The sequence below is a fragment of the Malania oleifera genome, chromosome 4, assembly GCF_029873635.1.
Source record: "Malania oleifera isolate guangnan ecotype guangnan chromosome 4, ASM2987363v1, whole genome shotgun sequence".
In the NCBI taxonomy this organism is placed as follows: domain Eukaryota; kingdom Viridiplantae; phylum Streptophyta; class Magnoliopsida; order Santalales; family Ximeniaceae; genus Malania; species Malania oleifera.
Window position 1 is genome coordinate 15233909 of NC_080420.1, and position 21886 is coordinate 15255794.

The 21886-nt window shown below is 33.6% G+C and overlaps 3 protein-coding genes across 3 annotated transcripts in view; all 3 read left to right on the forward strand.

Moving 5' to 3' along the window:
- Positions 1 to 405, forward strand: part of LOC131152765 (ribulose bisphosphate carboxylase large chain) — a 3015-nt gene extending 2610 nt beyond the window's left edge. The window contains exon 1 of the mRNA XM_058104614.1: positions 1 to 405. This exon is cut by the window's left edge and continues 2610 nt beyond it. The gene's annotated coding sequence lies outside the window, so the exon portion shown is untranslated.
- LOC131152764 (acetyl-coenzyme A carboxylase carboxyl transferase subunit beta, chloroplastic-like) lies at positions 211 to 3861 on the forward strand. Its single transcript, XM_058104613.1, has one exon. It carries the CDS (start codon positions 645 to 647, stop codon positions 2184 to 2186), a length of 1542 nt encoding a protein of 513 aa, XP_057960596.1. The 5' UTR covers positions 211 to 644; the 3' UTR covers positions 2187 to 3861.
- Positions 3862 to 4565: 704 nt separating this feature from the next.
- Positions 4566 to 5404, forward strand: LOC131152766 (chloroplast envelope membrane protein-like). The gene has a single exon (XM_058104615.1). The coding sequence runs from the start codon at positions 4566 to 4568 to the stop codon at positions 5262 to 5264; it is 699 nt and encodes a 232-aa protein (XP_057960598.1). The 3' UTR covers positions 5265 to 5404.
- The last annotated feature ends 16482 nt before the right edge of the window (positions 5405 to 21886 follow it).

Below are 21886 nucleotides of genomic sequence, written 5' to 3' on the forward strand. Positions count from 1 at the left end.
AATACAAAATCGAAGACTAAACAACTCAAATGTTTCTATTGTTGTGTTAGATCCACAATGAATCCTATGGATCCTTTAGGATTGGTATCTTTTTTATATCCCATAGTTGCGGACTAGGGATCGAGCCAAAGAACTCTTTCTACCTATCTTGTATATTGTCTTTTCGTTCCGTAGAAATATTAGACGAGATTTTACGAAAAAAAAATGAGGAGAGAACCATTTTTTTTTTTATACGAATTTGACACGACATAGGAAAAACCACTCTATTAAATTAATTTCTTATTAATTTCTTAATAATAATTAATTAATATTTAATTAATGTATATATCATTATTTAGTATTATTTAGTATTAGTTAGTAGTATTAGTTAGTATTAGTAGAATTAGAATGGAAATGATTGAAAAAGAATATAATTGATATATAATTGAAAAAAGGTTTCACCATATCATATATAGTGAAGAGTGAGGTAATATTCTAAATTCCCACAAAACAAAGGATAATCATTTCTCTCAATACTTACTCGTTACGTTATTAGTTAATAATCCTAGCGATTGGCTCTATATACTTATCTTCTGATTCTGATTTTTTATCTATATGCTTTTTGGATAGGAAATGAAAACTATTCAAATGAAAAATGATTTCGAATGACTATTCATCTATTGTATTTTCTTGCAAATAGGGGGCAAGAAAGCTCTATGGAAAAGTGGCGATTCAATTCGATATTGTCTAACGCGAAGTTTGACCACAGGTGTGGGCTAAGTAAATCAATGGACAGTCTCGGTCCTATTGAAAATATCAGTGGAAGTGAAGATCGGGTTTTAAATGATACGGGGAAAAGCATTCATAGTTGGGGTGATAGTGACAGTTTTAGTTACAGTAATTTTTACCATTTATTCGGCGTCAGAGATAATCGGAATTTCATCTCTGATGACACTTTTTTAGTTAGGTATAGAAATGGAGGCGGTTATTACATATATTTTGATATTGAAAATCATATTTTTGAGATTGACAATGATCATTCTTTTCTTAATGAACTAGAAAGTTCTTTTTATAGTTATCAGAATTCTAGTTATCTGAATAATGGATCTAAGAGTGACGACCCCTACTATGATCGTTACATGTATGACGGTAAATATAGTTGGAATAATCACATTAATAGTTGCATTGACAGTTATCTTCATTCTCGGATCCGTATTGATAGTTCCATTTTAAGCGGTAATGATAATTACAATGACAGTTACGTTTCGAGTTTCATTTGTGGTGAAAGTGGGAATAGTAGTGAAAACAAGAGTTCCGGTATAAAAACTAGCACGAATGGTAGTGATTTAACTATAAGAGAAAACTCTAATGATCCTGATGCAACTCAAAAATACAGGCATTTGTGGGTTCAATACGAAAATTGTTATGGATTAAATTATAAGAAATTTTTTAAGTCAAAAATGAATATTTGTGAACAATGTGGATATCATTTGAAAATGAGTAGTTCGGATAGAATCGAACTTTCGATTGATCCAGGTACTTGGGATCCTATGAATGAAGACATGGTATCTCTGGATCCCATTGAATTTCATTCAGAGGAGGAACTTTATAAAGATCGTATAGATTCTTATCAAAGAACGACAGGATTAACGGAGGCTGTTCAAACAGGCATAGGTAAACTAAACGGTATTCCCGTAGCAATTGGAGTTATGGATTTTCAGTTTATGGGGGGTAGTATGGGATCCGTAGTAGGGGAGAAAATCACCCGTTTGATCGAATATGCTACCGATAAATTTTTACCCCTTATTATAGTGTGTGCTTCCGGGGGGGCACGTATGCAAGAAGGAAGTTTGAGCTTGATGCAAATGGCTAAAATCGCTTCTGTTTTACATGATTATCAATCGAATAAAAAGTTATTCTATGTATCAATCCTTACATCCCCCACTACAGGTGGGGTGATAGCTAGTTTTGGTATGTTGGGGGATATCATTATTGCTGAACCCAATGCCTACATTGCATTTGCAAGTAAAAGAGTAATTGAACAAATATTGAATACGACAGTACCCGAAGGTTCACAAGTGGCTGAATATTTATTCCATAAGGGCTTATTCGATCCAATCGTACCACGTAATCCTTTAAAAGGCGTTCTGAGTGAGTTATTTCAGTTCCACGCTTTCTTTCCTTTGAATCAAAATTCAATCAAGTAGAGTATTAAGTTCAATTATTTTATTTGTAGAAAGCAAGTAGTTAGTTTATCGGAATCAAAGTAAAAATCAGAAGAATGAAATTTTCTTTGCTGACATAAGATCTAATTGTGGAAAGATGAATAAGTTTATTTATTTAGTTCTACATTCTTTTCGTATTCTTTTCACTTATTATTTCTTAAATTAACTTGCTTAGATACTTAAGATCTATTTAGTATAATTATAGAATATACGAATTCTATTTTTTAGTTAGAAGATATCCTTTCACTTATCTACTTGTAAAATGAATAATCAATTTATAGAAATACAATAAATAACAATATAACAATAACAAATACAAATATACAATTGAGGTATCCATTCTATGACAACTGCAAACTTACCCTCTATTTTTGTGCCTTTAGTTGGCTTAGTATTTTCGACAATTGCAATGGCTTCTTTATTTCTTCATGTTCAAAAAAACAAGATTGTTTAGACTGATAGGACCAAATCTTATTCATTTTTTTGTAAAGACTTAGACTTGGATTCTCGAATTCGAACAAAAGAAATATAGATAGGGGAATAGGGTATAACGTGTGGCTTCCTCCGAACATAAATGAAGGAACTCTTATGCATGCGGAAACGCGATATAGGTACGTGAATTATAGCTATTTTCATCAGGATCATCAGATGTATGAAATGGAAAGTCAATGTATCTAGATATAGGTAGATATCTATAGTAGGATCATATGAGGGGGATGTTATTTAATCAATTACTTCTAAAGGTTCACATCAGAATAGTGCTAGTTGATGAGCGTTGCTTCGGAAATAAAAAGGAGAAAGTCAAATTCATTTAGGTTCTTCTTTCAATTCCAATAAACTCAATTCCAATAAAATGCAACTAGATCTAGTATGAATTGGCAATCAGAACGTATATGGATAGAACTTATAACAGGTTCTCGAAAAATAAGTAATTTTTTCTGGGCTTTTATCCTTTTTTTAGGTTCCGTAGGATTTTTATTGGTTGGAACTGCCAGTTATCTGGGTAGGAATTTGATATCTTTATTTCCATATCAACAAATAATTTTTTTTCCACAAGGGATCGTGATGTCTTTCTATGGGATCGCGGGTCTCTTTATTAGCTCCTATTTGTGGTGCACAATTTCGTGGAATATAGGTAGTGGTTATGATCGATTCGATAGAAAAGAAGGAATAGTGTGTGTTTTTCGTTGGGGATTTCCTGGAAAAAATCGTCGTATCTTCCTCCGATTCCTTATTAAAGATATTCAGTCCATCAGAATAGAAGTTAAAGGGGGTATTTATACTCGTCGTGTCCTTTATATGGACATCAGAGGCCAAGGGGCCATTATTCCCTTGACTCGTACTGATGAGAATTTGACTCCACGAGAAATTGAACGAAAAGCTGCCGAATTGGCCTATTTCTTGCGTGTACCAATGGAATTGAAATGAACTGAAGAATGTGAATGCTTTCTAAACAGGAGGGATAAAACTAAAAAATCTCTTTCTAGCATAACTTAACTGAAGTTTTTTCAGAGTGCTCATTCGAGCCAAAGCTATACGGAACAAACATAATACGAAAATAAGAAACTGTTTTTGTCCACAAAAATGGACTTTTATACATATAGAAATCCAACCAACTCAATTGAGTAACAAAACAAGTAACAAATCGAAATAATAGACCCATCCCGTATATCAAAACATTTCCAAATAAAGAATTTATCTTTTTTTTTTTAGTTTAGGTCCAATATTTTGAATTGATACGTTAGATATAGATAGATCCTATCTTGTAAATTATCTCTCTTTTGTCTTGTCAATCGACCTATCTTTTTATCCTTTTTTTTGCGCTCCTTAATGACTAAACAATTGAATCTCTTGAATCTCTTAGAACTATCTAATTTCTGTCTTGTTTTGCCACTACAATATTTTTCAGAAATTTCCCTCAATTATTCCCGGACCTCAATTTATTTTATGGGTAGTTCGTGAAATTTTTCGAAATATTTGTTGATAGAAAAGGAGTTCTTTCGTCTCGAAATACGAATAATATTCAATACTTGAATACCCGTACTTGAATACTTAATTCGGGCATTCGTCGAAAAGAGGCAATTGCTTCGAATTTGACCAATTGCGACCTCTGAAGAAAGAATATTTTTTATTTATTTCTTCTCTTCATTCGAAACGAAATTCGACGTGGACTCTTATTCTATTTCTGTATTCTTTATAGATTCTAGATTCAAAGACTAACTGCTGAATCACGAATAAAAACAGGGAAGAGATTTATGGGTTCGATACCTTGTATGTAATAGAACTCATGCTTAATATAAATATTAGATTGCATAGAGTCGACGAACGGGGCGGGTTCATTAACAATTCACAGTGAAAAAAATGGCAAAAAAGAAAGCATTCATTCACATTTTATATCTTGTCTCTCTTGTATCTATAGTATTTTTACCCTGGCGGATCTCTCTCGCATTTACTAAAAGTCCGGAATCTTGGGTTAGTAATTGGTGGAATACTAGACAATCCGAAATTTTTTTGAATGATATTCTAGAAACGAGTATTCTAGAAAAATTCATAGAATTAGGGGAACTCTTCTTGTTGGACGAAATGATAAAGGAATATCCGGAGCCACATCTTAAAAAATTTCGTATAGGAATACACAAAGAAACGATTCAATTGATCAAGATGTATAATGAGGACCATATCCATACGATTTTGTGCTTATCAACAAACATAATCTGTTTTGTTATTCTAAGTGGTTATTCTCTTATGGGTAATGAAGAACCTGTTATTCTTAACTCTTGGGTTCAGGAATTCCTATATAACTTAAGCGACACAATAAAATCTTTTTCTATTCTTTTAGTAACTGATTTATGTATTGGATTTCATTCCCCCCATGGTTGGGAACTAATGATTGGCTCTGTCTACAAAGATTTTGGATTTGCTCATAACGATCAAATTATATCTGGTCTTGTTTCCACTTTTCCAGTCATTCTAGATACAATTTTTAAATATTGGATCTTCCGTTATTTAAATCGTGTATCCCCGTCACTTGTAGTGATTTATCGTTCAATGAATGACTGAAAAATGATCCACTGATATTAATCTAATTATAATGTTTGTTACTTTACTTTATAAGTAAAGCATTCAAAATTGTACTTACTCTTTTTATTTCTATCCATTCAGGGGATTGCTCCTATATCCCAGTACAATTTTTCCAGTAAATCGCGGAATCATAGATAGGGAACTATACTAGTAACCTATCCAATTTATTGTAGAAATTTTCGAGATCAACAATTGAACCATGCAAACTAGAAATACCTTTTCGTGGATTTCTTGGATAAAGAAAGAGATTACTCGATCCATTTCCGTATCGCTCATAATATATATAATAACTCGGGTATCCATTTCAAATGCGTATCCCATTTTTGCACAGCAAGGTTATGAAAATCCGCGAGAAGCGACTGGTCGTATTGTATGTGCCAATTGCCATTTAGCGAATAAACCCCTCGATATTGAGGTACCACAAGCGGTACTTGTGGAAACCCCTCAAATAGTTCATTTATAGCCCGGTCGACCGAACCCAGGTCCAAGTCAATGGTTGACCATGTCCCGGTCGACTGAATCATTACAATTCAAATAACCCCGATCGATCAAAAACCCCTGAGGTCAAAAAATTGACCATCTGGTCGACCGAGACAAAAATGAATACCAATTACCTGGTCAACTGAGGGTCCTCAAGAGAAATCCCAACTGTTTGGTCGACCGAACCATTCAGTTCAAAATGGCTTGGTCGACCGAACCTCAGAGAAATGGGAAATCGCCCACTTTTGGTTGACCAAGTCTTCAGTTCAAAAACCTCCTAGTCGACCGAACCATATGAACTTTGGTCAACCAAAATGGTTCTGGTCGACCAGACCTCTCGGGTTGCCCCTAATTTTTATCGTGGTTAACTTTTTTAAATGGGGTTAAAATAGTAAAATAATTTTAAAACTTTTCTAATAATTTCATGTGTCCTTAACGGTTATATTTGAGGGGTTGTCTATATATACCCCCTCATTTGGAATAATTAGAAGAAGATTAGAAAAATAATTAGCAAATATCCTCTAATTCTCAAAAGCTCTATTTCTCACATCCAAGCTATATTTCTTCATTTTTACTTATCTTCATTGCAAATCTTGTTAAGTAAGAGTGCAATTGTGAGTATCTAGTTAAGCTTACACTCTCATTTGTTCTAGTTGATTGATATATATTTTATCCGAGAATAGGTTTGAAGTTTTTCTAAGAGACTTCATTAATAAGTCTTCCATAGGAAAACTTCATAGAGCTTGTGAGTTTTGCATCATCATTGCAATACTCAAGAGTTCGTATTGCTTTTTTTTGTGAAATAAATTGTTGCAAATCGATTTCAAATATCTCGTGTGATTTACTTTGAGAAATATTTTGTTGAGATATTTGCGCATATGCAAAAAGATCTTTGTTGAAATATCCTTTGATTGATTTTATCTTCTTGAACACAAAGATCAAATTATTTTATAAACTAAATCTGAATATCTCTTGTGGTTTATATTGAGAAATGTTATTTGTTGAGATATTTGAAGTGTGCTTGTGATCTTCGTCTGTGCATTGTGATTGAAATATTATTTTGACACAAAGATCCTATCATTTACACTCTCACGCACTGATTGCTATATTTGCATAAATATTTGAGAGTAGACACTCAGACTACACCGAGCTTATCAAATCCTATCTCTTGGTAGTGTATTAATTACATTGTACTTAGTGGTGCATAATCAGCTTAGTGTAAGAAGCATTTCCTTGTACGCAAAATTATATACACATTTTTTGTATTTCCAGGCACAGGCATGAAGAGGGAGACTAGCCCTAGAGTAGTCCCGGATTGTCTTAGGCCTAGTTAGGAAAGTTAGGTGCGCCATCCTAGTAAGGCGTGTCGGTTGAGGTCAGCCCTTTAATTGACCTGGTTAAGGTTTAGGTCAGCCCTGTGGTAATTGATCTGGTTGTAATCGGTGCCGCTCCACCCTTTAAGTGAGCATTAGTGGAATCCTTGTGCTTGTTAGCCGAGGCGGGGACGTAGGCACAGTTGGTCGAACCCCAATAACATATCATGTGTTTGTTTATATTTCTGCACTTTACATTTACCGCATGTGTATGTTATGATTTGAATGATGTGCATGATTTAAATTTCTGCATCTTATATTATCTGCACATTTTGAATTGCATTGATTGTCCCTAGGCTTGTGTAATACTGTTGCTAGTGAATTAACCTAGGGGATAACTTTTTAAATACCAATTCACCCCCCCCCCCTCTTAGGAATACACCAAAGCTAACAATTGGTATTAGAGTCTCGTAACTTAGATTTAAACATTATTTAGTAAAATATCATGATGGTTATGTTAGTGCATCCCCTTCATGTAAGGGAAGGTTGGTCACACACCCACCAGTATTTCGCGGTGAAAACTATGTTGTATGGAAATTTAGAATGACTGTATATGTGAAAGTTTTAAATTGGAAATTTTTGGAAAGTCATTGATGAGGGTGATAGTGTGCCTATTAAATTCATTAATTGTGCTGATGTTCCTACATCTGAATATGAATTGAATGATACTGATAGGAACTTAGTGCAGCTAAATTTTGATGCCATAAATACCTTACTGCATGCTTTAGATTCTAATGTTTTATGTGAGGTTATGGCGTGCAGTAATGCTAAGCAGATTTGGGATGAACTTGAGAGAAGATATGGTGCACCCATGCAAAACAAGGTGATCTCTCCATGTGACTCAAGCTTTACTGATCTTGGGTTAGGTGACCAATACTTTGTCGCCTTAACTGATAATGAGGTTATCTTTGTTCCTTCTGCTTTAGTAGATAATTAGGAAAATGATTCATGTGCTAATTGAATGATGCATTTGATTGTAAATCATATGATAGTAGTAATAATGAAAGCATGCCGTCTTATGATGAATTGCAATGTGAATATGTTAGGACTCATAAGTTACTTGTTAAATCGAATGAGAAATACTCTATGCTGAAAAACAAGTACGATGCATGGATAAAAGAGTGTGAATCTAAAATTCCTGCTGAAAGAGAGAATGACTTGAAAATTAAAAGATTAGTAAGTAAAAATGAATCATTGGAAAAGGATTTGACTATCTTGAAATCTAAAATTTCTAATGATGATAATAAAGACCACTTGATTGCAGATCTTGAAAGTAAAGCAAGCAATATGTCTAAAGAACTTTTGAAACTTCAAAATTTTTGCAAAAATTTGGAGAACTCAAAAATTCAAGATCTAGAGAAGAAAATAGAAGACCAATCTAAGATCATCTACACATTCACTAGAGGCAAGGAAAACTTTGATAAACTGTTAGGTGCACAAAAGAAGACCTTAGATAAGGAAGGTATAGGTTATAATGGGATTGAAAATAAGAAAAGAAAGAACCTGTACGTGGGGTACTTTGTAAAACAATCGAAACATTATGCTAGTATCTCCTCTAGTCTATAAACTCACACCACATGTATTTTATGTAAAAAGAATGGGCACACAAAATTTAATTGCCCATTTAAAAGAAAAAGTGTGAAACCCAAACAAGTATGGAAAATTAAAGAATCACCAACTCCTAACCCATCGAGAATAGAAGGTAGAAAAATGATATGGGTCGTTAAGAAAGAAAACCCCTTGAAATTTAAGGAAGAATTTGCTCAAACAAGAATTACATGATCACATAATTCTTACTTAGTAGTTAGGATTAGCTATAGGGCGTAGTGTCTTCTAAAGGCTTAGGAAGTGGTTCGGGACTGAAAATGTAAAATCTTAGTATATGCCAACTATTTAAAATCTTACATACCAAGTATTTTGAAAAATTAAGCCAATCTACAAATACAAGCATATAACCAATCTGAACTTAATGCATAAATTCCTTGGTTGAAATATGAAATTATTGGCTGCTTGAATGAAAATCTACTTCCAAATGGACATGACATTTTTTCTTTGTATTAAAATTTCAAATTGCTTAACTCAAGCGTAAATATGAATATCTAAAGTTAAGCATACATTTTGTCCATTGCCTAGCTTGTGGTTTAGGGAATCCATCTCACACTCTATATCATTTAATCCTAAACCCATCATTGAACTTAAATGCCTAATAAAATGTTTAGTCATCACTCTAGGCTTGAAGCACTATTAATCATCAACTCCAAATATTTCTGGTGCTTATTAAAAGATATCCTTCCATAATTAAAATTAGAGGCAATCACTAAGGGATTCTAGTTTCATTGATTAATCAAAATATTTCCTTGTGTGCTTAAAATATAAAGATCTTCTAATTTTGGTTCACCGTATCCTCCACAGGGAATCTTTACCAACCACAATCACTTCAGGTAAAGATCCAACTTCTCATTGGTTCGTATCCTTGCTCTAAAATTATGATTATATCTATAGGATACATTCCAATCATCAAAGAGTGTAATTTCCTAGTTATTCATATCCTCCACAATGCTCTTTTCCAGAATAAGTTAGGACATATTCTTTAAAATGCTTATCTTGTACAATGTCCTACTTTTGAATACTCTATTAAACTTAAATAAAATGTTTAATCTTTAAGAGTATTCAATTTTCTTCCAAGCTCTAAAACTTTATATAAAATCATTTAAGAGCTTCATCCTCATGAATTAAGTTAAAATGGCTAATTTAATTGATATAGGTTTCAATCTATATGATGGAACAAACATTCAAAGAAAACTATGCATAAACCTTGAAATGAAAAGTCATTTGAACTTAGGCCTCTCACGTATTGTAAATCATAAGAAAAGAGGCAAATATTGGCTTAGCTTTTTTAAAGATATATATCTTATGACCTTTTGGTCCTCTAAGCCTATTCATCCAAAGCCAAGCATATAACATTGAAAATCTTAATACACTTCGCCTAAAGAACCTAAAAAGGCATAAAATGAATTAGCGCATAATTAAGGGGGAGCATTCATCTTTCATATCTATATTCATTAAAATGCTCTCAATTTTTATTTATGCTTATTTGTTTGTATGCCTTTGTGAGAACAACTCTGCATTAATCTCATAACTATCCATTGTTAGTTGCTGGTCATGTTATATGTTGGATAGTTCATCTCTATTATGAGTTGTTGATTGAACTACTGGAAAGCATGCTTGTATTGAATGCCTCTTGCATGGCGGATGCAGTGATATATTGTGCATGCTAGTTGTGGATATTAGGTTGTTGCTTGTTTTATGTAATTTATCTGTTGAAAGCAACCTACTATCAGGTATAGGTTTTGCCAGGATTTTCCCATATAAAATCTTGTATTAAAGATGATTATGATAAATTTAACATTAAAATATTTTCGAAAGGATGAGTGAAAAATATTTGAAAATTAAGTTTCATTCTTGCATAATCATCAGACACTTGGAGAGCTGAGCACCTATCCTATAGAAAGAACTTATAGGTCTCACATGCATCACTATTGTTTATTGAAATATTGAGGCTCTTTTGATATCCTTGAACATTATATCCTGCACATAAAGTCTCATGTTTTGATATGAAATTTTTTTGGATCATGAGTTGCATTGAATGCCTTAATATCTATTTTCGATGCACTTGTTGTCTATAGGTATGACTATACTGATTTGAGATAAATGTTGTTAATAGACATCCAGTATAGTTGTTCAAGAATGGTTTGTGTGCTCACTTATACTTTGACATAATCAATTAAATCAATCCCTTGCAAAGTATAAGTAATTTATAGTATCTAAGCAATAATTCAAATTGATAGGGGGAGCATCTAAAATTGAAATGCCTATCATATTATGCTCACCAACTTTTTAGCTTAGATCTGTTTTGAAATCATGTGTGGCATGTGCTTGAATGCATTGTTCTTATTGAAAATCATATTCTGAAATGTGTTGCTTTGCCATATGATGTTTGTGTTTGCCATGCAATCCTTGCTTTAAATTGTTTGACATATTTAGGATCATCATGGTTGTGGCTTTTCTAATTATTTTTGAGTATGTGCTTTATTGACAAACCAAAAAATTTGTTGGCTGCTTGCATGGTATTTAAATTATTTTTGGCAAGCAACCCCCCGGTATTTTAAGCAAACATTATAAAGGGGATATATGTGTATATCTATATACATATGTATTTATTTTTAGTACTTTATGGCAAGAACTAATTTCAAAACTATTTTTTTGCCTTATTATAATTATTATTATATACATATATGGTTATAAAATTGGATAACTGGTTTGGTAATTTCATATGAAAATGCATACGAACTTGTTAGACTATTTTTTATGCTCAAACCTCCCTTTGGTATCATATGCCGTGTGCCTTTGACTCAAATCTTCCATAGGTCTTATAATATGTTTAAATTGCAAATGGTTTGTGCATATTCATGGTCTAATTTTTCTTTTCATGTCATTTAAATCATTTTTATAACCAGTTAGATAGTTTGTGTGTATAACTACTAAACCAGTCATTGCTTTATACTCTATGAATTTGTCTGTGCTATGAAATGCATGACTATTCTATCTCTTGAATGACTGAAATTTATACTTCTACTTAATGTTTTGAGAATACTGGACTATTTGAGTAAGTAATTGTAGATATATTGAATATATATTACTCAATCAGGTCACATGTTTATAGAAATGTTTGGAAAATGTTCTATTTTCAAACGGCATGCTGCCGAATTTCTAAAAACTTTTTCCCAAACATTTCCTGTATTCAGATGATTATTTGCCTATTTGCTTCAAACCCTTTTTGCTATTGCCAAAAGGGGGAGAAGTAGGCAAGTATTTGTCATCATCAAAAAGGGGGAGATTGTTGACCTTATAGGTCATATCCCTATTTTTGATTATGACAAATACTTTGATATTTAAATGGTTGATAAGTTTGTGTGCAGGACCAATCGAACGTATCATATAGTGCACGCACATGGCATATGAAGTGAAGACCTGAAGACCCTGAAGATCATGTTTATTGTATTTCATTATTTTTTGGGTCTCTAATAGTAATTAGGAGAATATGGTCTGTAATAATTAATGTCTTACCCATTTGGTAGGATCGATAAGCTCAAGACCATAGATGGACCTTAGGGAACACCCTTGGGTCGACCGACACCAGATTTTTTCAGTGTTTTGAAAAAGGCTTTGAAGAGATCCTAGGAAACTCACTCATGCATACATATGATTGATTATTTGATTCGGGTGATTGCATAGGGAAAAAGGACTGAAATGCACACATTGTGCACTTTCGGTCGACCGGTCAAGGCAGTTCATTTTACCCCAATCAACCGAATCCAGCTTGGGTCAACAAATTGACTTCAAATCGGTCGACCGAACCAGATAGGTCATTTATAGCTCGATCGACCGAACTCAGGTCCAAGTCAACGGTTGACCATGTCCCGATCGACCGAATCATTACAGTTCAAATACCCCCGGTCGACTGAAACCCCCTGAGGTCAACAAATTGACCATCTAGTCGACCAAGATAGAAATGACTACCAACTACTTGATAGACCGAGGGTCCTCAGGAGAAGTCCCAACTATCTGGTCAACCGAACCATTCAGTTTAAAATGGCCTGGTCCACCAAACCTCGGAGAAATGGGAAATCGCCCACTTTTGATCGACCGTGTCTTCAGTTCAAAAACCTCCTGGTCGACCGAACCATATGAACTCTGGTCGACCGAAATGGTTTTAGTCGACCAGACCTCTCAAGTTGCCCCTAATTTTTACTGTGGTTAACTTTTTTAAATGGGGTTAAAATAGTAAAATAATGTTAAAACTTTTCTAATAATTTCATATGTGTCCTTAACAGTTATATTTGAGGGGTTGTCTATATATACCCCCTCATTTGGAATAATTAGAAGAAGATTAGCAAAACAATTAGCAAATATCCTCTAATTCTCAAAAGCTCTATTTCTCACATCCAAGCTATATTTCTTCATTCTTACTTATCCTCATTGCAAATCTTGTTAAGTAAGAGTGCAATTATGAGTATCTAGTTAAGCTTACACTCTCATTTGTTCTAGTTGATTGATATATATTTTTATCCGAGAATAAGCTTGAAGTTTTTCTAGGAGACTTCATTAATAAGTCTTCCATAGGAAAACTTCATAGAGCTTATGAGTTTTGCATCATCATTGCAATACTCAAGAGTTCGTATTGCTTTTTTTTTTGTGAAATAAATTGTTGCAAATCGATTTCAAATATCTCGTGTGATTTACTTTGAGAAATATTTTGTTAAGATATTTGTGCATATGCAAAAAGATCTTTGTTGAAATTTCCTTTGATTGATTTTATCTTCTTGAACATAAAGATCAAATTATTTTATAAACTAAATATGAATATCTCTTGGGGTTTATATTGAGAAATATTATCTGTTAAGATATTTGAAGTGTGTTTGTGATCTTCGTCTGTGCATTGTGATTGAAATATTATTTTGACACAAAGATCCTATCATTTACACTCTCACGCACTGATTGCTATATTTGCATAAATATTTGAGAGTAGACACTCAGACTACACCGAGCTTATCAAATCCTATCTCTTGGTAGAGTATTAATTACATTGTGCTTAGTGGTACATAATCAGCTTAGTTTAAAAAGCATTTCCTTGTACGCAAAATTATATACACATTTGTTGTATTTCCAAGCACGAGTCTGAAGAGGGAGACTAGCTCTGGAATAGTCTAAAATTTGTCGACGAGGGTGCAGGTTCGTCGACGAACTTTCTACAAGACTCATCAATGAGGTGACGTGTCTCATCGATGAATCTGGTTCTATAAATAGCCGAAAGTTGGATTTGTACACAAAAAATTTTCAGAAATTCACTCCCTCTCTCTCGCTCCTACAGCTCCACCTCCATCACTCTTCGATTTCGGCCTCGTCATTCTCCGAATCGACGATGAGAGGCCACCAGGACACTCCTTGGGAAGTTCTCTCCAAGTCTGCTGGAGCGGATCGTCGGTGGGACGAAATTGGATTTCATCCCAAATTTAGGGTAAGGTCTTTTAAGAAAATTTTGGTTTAGTAGTAGTTGTAGGAAATGTAATAGACGTAAAAATGATGACTTTTTGTTCTGAAATTTATAGTTTTTCGGGTGTTGAGTGAAGAACCCTGCGGGTTTAGAACCCGTCATAGTAAGGCTTTTTAATAGTTAGGTAGGGGAAATGTGCTATACTAGGCAAATTTAGTATGATTTTCAGTATAGTATATATATTTATACCAGATTATTATTCACAACAGGAATTAATACAGTTTATCCATTATGTATAATATGTTTTAAATTACTATGTGACTTGAAAATATAGATATAGTACAGAGGCATGCTTTACAGTATTTTTCAGAGCTATGTTTTACAGATTATGCAGACAGTGAATATATTTTATAGTAATTACAAAATACCATAATTATACAGTTGATACAGATACAGTTTATAGTACCATGACCTACAATTTTACAGTTCATTTCAGAAATACAGTTGATACAGATACAATTTATCACAGTGTCATGATTTATACAGTTATTATAAAATCATGGTATAACAGATAGTTGTATATAGAACTGTACTATATAGTATCAGACCCTGTTGGACCATACAGTTTATAGAGAACGGTACCGTTGCTACATAAAGTATAAAGTGCAACTACCTATTCATATAATACGTGGTATAACAGTCGATCGTATAGAGCCCACGAGTGGACAGGCTCCCTAACAAATATGGGTTGAGGAGGACTGATCTGACTGATGGAATATAGTGGTTTATCCTGGTCGGTCAGCCAGGGTAGATCCCGCCTACGTGCCGCACAACCCTATCATGAGGGGTTAAATCATGACACACAGTTATCCATAGGGAAGTTTTTAGTTATTATATGTATATATAGTTAGTTTTACAGTAGCATTGGGTGTACTTATGTATGGTAGAAGTATTATGAATGGAAAACCTATAAAAGCAAATATGTTAATCAACATGGGTACAGGTGGTGGCTTTATATATTATTTGTATTCTCATAATCATTTATACATGACTATATAAAAAAATAGATTTTCATGGTATTGTAACTCATTTGTCATACACTAGCAATAGCATATTCCGTCTTACTGAGCATTGACTCATCCCATTACTTTAGCATTTTTCAGGTGATCCAAGTAGGTGAGTAGATCAGGCTCGCAGATAGAGAGGCTTCAGTACTGCTCTGTTAGTAGAGTGAGTATTTTTGAGAGAATTTATGTATAGCCCTAGCCCAGTTGAGGGTATTCTGGGAAATAGTCTTATATGTATATTTTGGGAGCCTTTTAGCACTCTAGTATTGTATATTATCTTGATTATGTTTATATGAATTCTGCTTCTTGCTGCTTAGGTTGATGGATAGGTTGATCTAGTAGGTATTAAAGCATTATAAATTTTGTAGTATATATATATATATATATATATATACATGTCGTTACATAGAGGGTATTGTAGACACCCCATTTTTACCCAAACCCAATATTATTATTATTATATCACTATTATTATTTTTATTACCTTTGTTATTTTTAAATATTATTATTATTATTATTATTATTATTATTATTATTATTATTATTATTATTATTAGTATTTTTATTTATTTATTTATTATTATTATTATTATTATTATTACTATTATTATTATTATTATTTATTTTTGTTATTACTATTATATCTATTTTGTTATCATTATTATTTTATTATTTTTATTATTATTATTATTTCTATTATCTTTATTATTATTTTTACTATTATTATAATTATTCTTATTATCTTACTTTATTATTATTATTATTATTATTATTATTATTATTATTTCTATATATATATATTTATTTATTTATTATTATTTCATTATCATTATTACTTTTAGTATTTTTTATCATTATTGCTATTATTTTTATTATTATTCATTATTATTTATTACTAGTAGTAGTATTATTATTATAATTTATTTTACTATTATTATTATTATTATTATTATTATTATTATATCATTCATACCCTCTTACTATTATACTTATATATATTATTACCATAAAGGTATAAAAAAAAAAAGGAAACATAAAAATAAAAAAAATAAAATAAAAAAGAGAAGAGGGTGAGGGGCTGGGGGTGGAAACCCTAGCCCTTTTATCCTTTGGTTTTGCCTCTATAGGCACAGGCTGCACAGAACACAGCCGGGGGGGCGCACAGCAGCAGCGGCAACTCTAGCCGCTGCTCTTCATCTTCTTCCTCTAGCCATCCAGCCTCTTTTCATCTTCTCCCTCATCCGTCCCCATACACAGCCATAGCCATCACCCAGCTCAGCTACAACACCCGCACGACACCCCTCTAGCAAACACCCAGCCTCCCATAGCTCCGGCGATCCATCTGCGATCCACGATTTGCTCTCCACGGCAACTCCACAGCAGCCGCGAGCCACCATCCAGCCGAGCCCAGCAAGCACGTCACTGGCGGACCTCCACAGACCACCAGCAGACCCGCACCACTGGAAGATCCAGTCTGCAACCATCTTCAAGTTCCTCCCCACTCTTGCAGCAGCTGTGAACTCCCACTGCAACTCCACGAACCATCACCGCCGGACCTCATCAACACCAACAAACCAGTGAAGCTCTGGCAACCACCATCCTCGGCTCCACATCAGCCATAGCCAGCCCTTCCCCAGCCACAGCAGCCTCCACTCTCGGCAACTCTCTGGTGAGTCCCCTGCCCCTCTGCAAATACACAGCACACACACACACGTATTGATTATTATTTTTAGGGATGTTTAAATCTTTGTTGTATTCATTATGTATATTAAATAATTAATATTATTATTGAAGGATTTCTAATGTTGTAATGTTAATATTTAATACCCATGTCTATATATATATATATATATATATATATATATTATTTTTTTTACTAATTAGTTTGTTCTCATGGTTGTAGGGTTCCTTTTATTTGCAGTGGTAAGTATTCTATTACTTTGAATCTAAATGTGGTGATGTTTATTGTGTGTATGTAAGTATATAATATTCAAGTTGTATATCTAACATTTAGAGCTATGATTATATTTGTAAAAATGTTAATATTCGCATGGTAAGGGTTATATTAATAGGGCGTATAATTTGACGTTTAATATGTATTTTTAGGGCGTGTTTATTATCATAGTATTTATTTACTTAAGGGCGGTATTGTTTGATATTCATATGTTTATGTATGTTATACGCAAGATTCACAATGGGGTTATTTCTAATATTAGATTTTAGGATTTTTGTCATAATTAATATCCACATGTAGGGTTATTATTATTCATATTTAGTGTTTATAATATGGTTATATTTTAATATGATATTATTTTTAGTATTCTATTCTATGTTATATATTATTGTAGGTAATCGTATATATGTTGACATCTAAGTTTCATGTTTAATCATAGTTATATCATATCATTAGTATTTTAGAGTTTTAATCACATTGAATAGCATGTTAGGACTTTAGTAGGTTAGATATTTTTAGTTGTATTATGTATAGCATCCTAGAATTGTAATTGTATTTTAGCTATATTATACGTTTAGTATCTTAGTACTTTTGGTAATATTGTGTATTTAATATATTAGAACTTTCATTACGTTATATTTGGTAAGTTAATAAGGTAGGGTTTATTATGGTATTTTTTCATAGTATATATGGTATTAGAGTATTTTATTACTATTATTGATATTCTTAGCATTTTAATAGAGGACTACTTATTATGGTAACTTTTGTATATTAGCATGAATAATTGATTGGCGGTGACTTTTAGTATTTCAATATATAGGAGACTATTTATTATAGTATTTTTAATGTATTAGCATATATATAACTTATTGGGATATTTTAAGTGTTTTAATATATAGGGTATTACTTCTTGTAGCATCTTAATATATATGGTATTTTATTACCTATTTTAACATTTTGAATATTTTAGTAGTTGCTAATTATCCTATGATCATATATTAAAACTTCCCATACTAGTACTTTCCTACTAAAAAATTTTTATACTATTTTCAAAATATGGGAATGTATTTTATTAAAATATTTTTGATTTTTTTCCCTATGATTTTATTGAGAGGGTATGAGCCTTCGGGCATCACGTACCCTAAGCTCTGAGGGAATATATATGTATATATTATATTTATTTAGTTATTTATTTATTTACATATTTTTCATGTGTGTTTATAAATTCATAAAAGGAATAGTTTAAAGACTTTTTAAATTAACTTAGGGATAATTCTAAATTAATTAGGTAACGTTCGTAAGAACGGGCGCATAGGGGGTGCTCGTACCTTCCCCTCGCGTAGCCGAACTCCCGACCCCAGCTCTGGTAATGTAGACCCATTCTACCCCTAACGGGGTAGTAATCATGTGTTCTAACCACACTGAAAGGTTAGTGGCAACTCCGACATTCTATATTTTTCATGAAAAATTAAAATTAATTTTTATTTCGCCACCCCGGGGCACACACGCTCCCGGGACGTCGCGACAGGTATTTCACATAACTTCTCTACACCTAGGATACCTCAACAAAACGGTGTGGTGGAAAGAAAGAATAGGTCACTACAAGAAACAGGTAGAACTATGCTGAATGAACATAATTTACCTAAATATTTTTTGGCCGAGACCATTAATACGGCATGTTATGTGATTAATAGGGCGTTGATTAGACCATCAATTAATAAAACCCCTTATGAATTATGGAACAACCATAAGCCTAATATTTCATATTTTCATGTGTTTGGTTGTTAATTCTTTGTGCATAGAGATAATGAACATTTTGGAAAATTTGACTCCAAATATGATGAAGGCATTTTCCTACGCTATGCACTTAATAGTAAAGCATATAGAGTTTTTAATAAAAGAACTTTAACTGTCATTGAATCTATTCATGTTGTGTTTGATGAATCTAATCCATTTTCTAATAAAGATGATGAAGATGATATTGATATTAGAAAATTCTTAGAGAAAATGTCTATTGAAAACAATGCAAGTGAAAACCCAGAAGAAAATGAAAAATCATCTAAAGATAATGAAAATCAGGAGTTACCTTGAGATTGGAAATTCATTAGAAGTAATCCTTTAGAACAAATCATAGGCGAACCATCCCGTGGAGTAGTCATAAGATCCTCCTTGAGAAATATAGTAAATCACTCTACTTTCTTATCCCAAGAAGAACCTAAAAATATTAAATAAACCATAGAGGATGAGTCTTGGGTGATGTCCATGCAAGAAGAACTTAATCAATTTGAAAGAAGTAAAGTATGGACTCTAGTTCCTAGGCCTAATGATCACATAATTATTGGAACTAAATGGGTGTGTAGAAATAAGAAAGATGAGAATGGGGTAATAACTAGAAATAAAGTTAGACTAGTTGCCCAAGGATATAATCAAGAGGAGGGAATTGACTTTGATGAAGCATATGCTTCCGTTGCTAGATTAGAAATCATTCGTATACTACTTGCTTATGCCACTTTTAAAAATTTTAAATTGTTTCAAATGGATGTTAAAAGCTTTTTCTAAATGGTTTCATTAATAAAGATGTATACGTAGAACAACCACCCGGTTTTGAAAATCATAAATATCCCGATCATGTTTATCGGTTGTGTAAAGCCTTATATGAATTGAAACAAGCTCCTAGAGCTTGGTGTGAGAGGTTTAGTGGTTTTCTACTAGAAAATGGGTTTACGCATGGCAAGATTGACACTACACTTTTCATCAAATCCAAAAATGATGATATGTTCCTTGTTCAAATTTATGTGGACGACATCATTTTTGGAGCAACTAATGATGAGTTGTGTAATGAGTTTGCCAAATGCATGCAAAGTGAATTTGAAATGAGCATGATGGGTGAACTTAGTTTCTTCTTAGGACTACAAATTAAGCAAGCTAATCATGTGAACTTAGTTTCTTCTTAGGACTACAAATTAAGCAAGCTAATCATGGATGTAAGAACCCGAATCGTGATATATAGGTTTAAATAAATAAGAGAGGGGGAAATTGGGAATTTAGCAGGTTTCGTCGACGAAATCCATGTAAGTCTTGTCGACGAAATTCAAAGGCACGTCGACGAGGAGGAGATGAGAGATTTCAAGAAATCGATGATATCAGGATTTGTTGACGAATCCATCGTATCATCGACGAACTGTCTATATGACCTCGTCAATGAGGACACCATTTCGTCAACGAGGATAGCCGGGTCAAAGGGCTATAAATATCTTTTCTCTTTACTTCCAAGCTAAGAAAACTAAATACACTCTCTCTATCTCTCTAGAACTCTCCCTACTCTCCATCTCTCTAAATTTGTTCGTCGTTCGTCGCAATAATCGTTAATCTGAAGTTACCACGAGGATCGTGAAAGGATTCTCTACAGAACCTCGGATCGGAATCCTATTTCGGAGACTTTTGGGTTTCATCTTAAAATCGAGGTATGACTCGATTTTCTTTTCTGATCCGGTAGTTTGGTAAATGATGGGATTGTGAGTATCTTCTGTACTGTTGATTGTAGGTTTTGGAACTCGGTTCACTATTTAGGGGCCTTAGAGTTCGGGATTTTTATTTAGGGAAAAGGTAAGGGGAATTATGTTTATATCGGTTATTTTTTAAATCAGACTAGATGGAACTGTGGTTCATGGTCCTTTGCGTGTTTTGACTACTCATTTGGGGGGAACTAACGAGGAAAACTATGGATTTTTTATGATTACAATTTTGGGAAAAACGCGCCAAAGGGGGGGGGGAGGGGGGCGACGGGCTGCATCCCTAGTTTTGTTGAAAACCAAATGTATATGTTGATTTATACTGTGATATAGGGATGGTCGTGCCTTGACTTGTTTAAACTGTATGTGTTTGGAAAACCATGATTTTAGATTACCAAATGGGTGTGGTTTGTTTGGTTATATGAGCCTGCATGTGTGTGTGATTGGTTGAAATGCTAGTAGGAACGTGGTTCCGAAATTGTTCCAGGTACTGAGAGTGTCCGGCTCTACATCCGAGGGCGTATGAAATCGCTGGTCATAGGTTGGCAGAGTGTTCGACTCTATATCCGAGGGTGTGAGCCTATCTTAGCATATTAGGCCGAAGGGTGTGGATCCACCATTTTAGCGTCGGTACGATGCCATTGGAGTCGGGGACTAGCCATATGCCGGTGGCGCCGTGTTTCGCGGATTGGCTACGAGCCAACGCCATATGTCGCAGGCCAGCTTTTGGCCGAAGGGTGTGACGACACTGGGATTGCTGATCATGTGTGTGTGTGCGTGTATGCATAGTTGTGAAATTAGTACTGGAACTGCATTTAACTGCGTGTATGTTGCATCATGATAACACTCAAATGTCACACACCAATATAACATGTATTCTTCCTTACTGAGAGGTGTCTCACCCCTACGGTACGTACATATTTTTCAGGTCCTTCGAGTAACTAGAACTAGCGTCCTTGTGTCGAGAGCGTAGTGGCCGATATATTGCGGGTAGCGCTTGGGTAAGTGTTAGGACTTGTGTTTGTGCGGGTTGCCGTTTTGAGATATGTTAGGCATCCTTTTGTTCGTTATTTGATGGAACCTTGGTTCTATCCTTATAAAGACTCTGGTATGGTACTGTATGTATATAGTAAGACCTTTTTCTACTACGTATATTCTATT

Coding starts and splice junctions, on each gene's coding strand:
- LOC131152764 (XM_058104613.1), top strand. CDS start 645: ATGACTATTCATCTATTGTATTTTCTTGCAAATAGGGGGCAAGAAAGC.
- LOC131152766 (XM_058104615.1), top strand. CDS start 4,566: ATGGCAAAAAAGAAAGCATTCATTCACATTTTATATCTTGTCTCTCTT.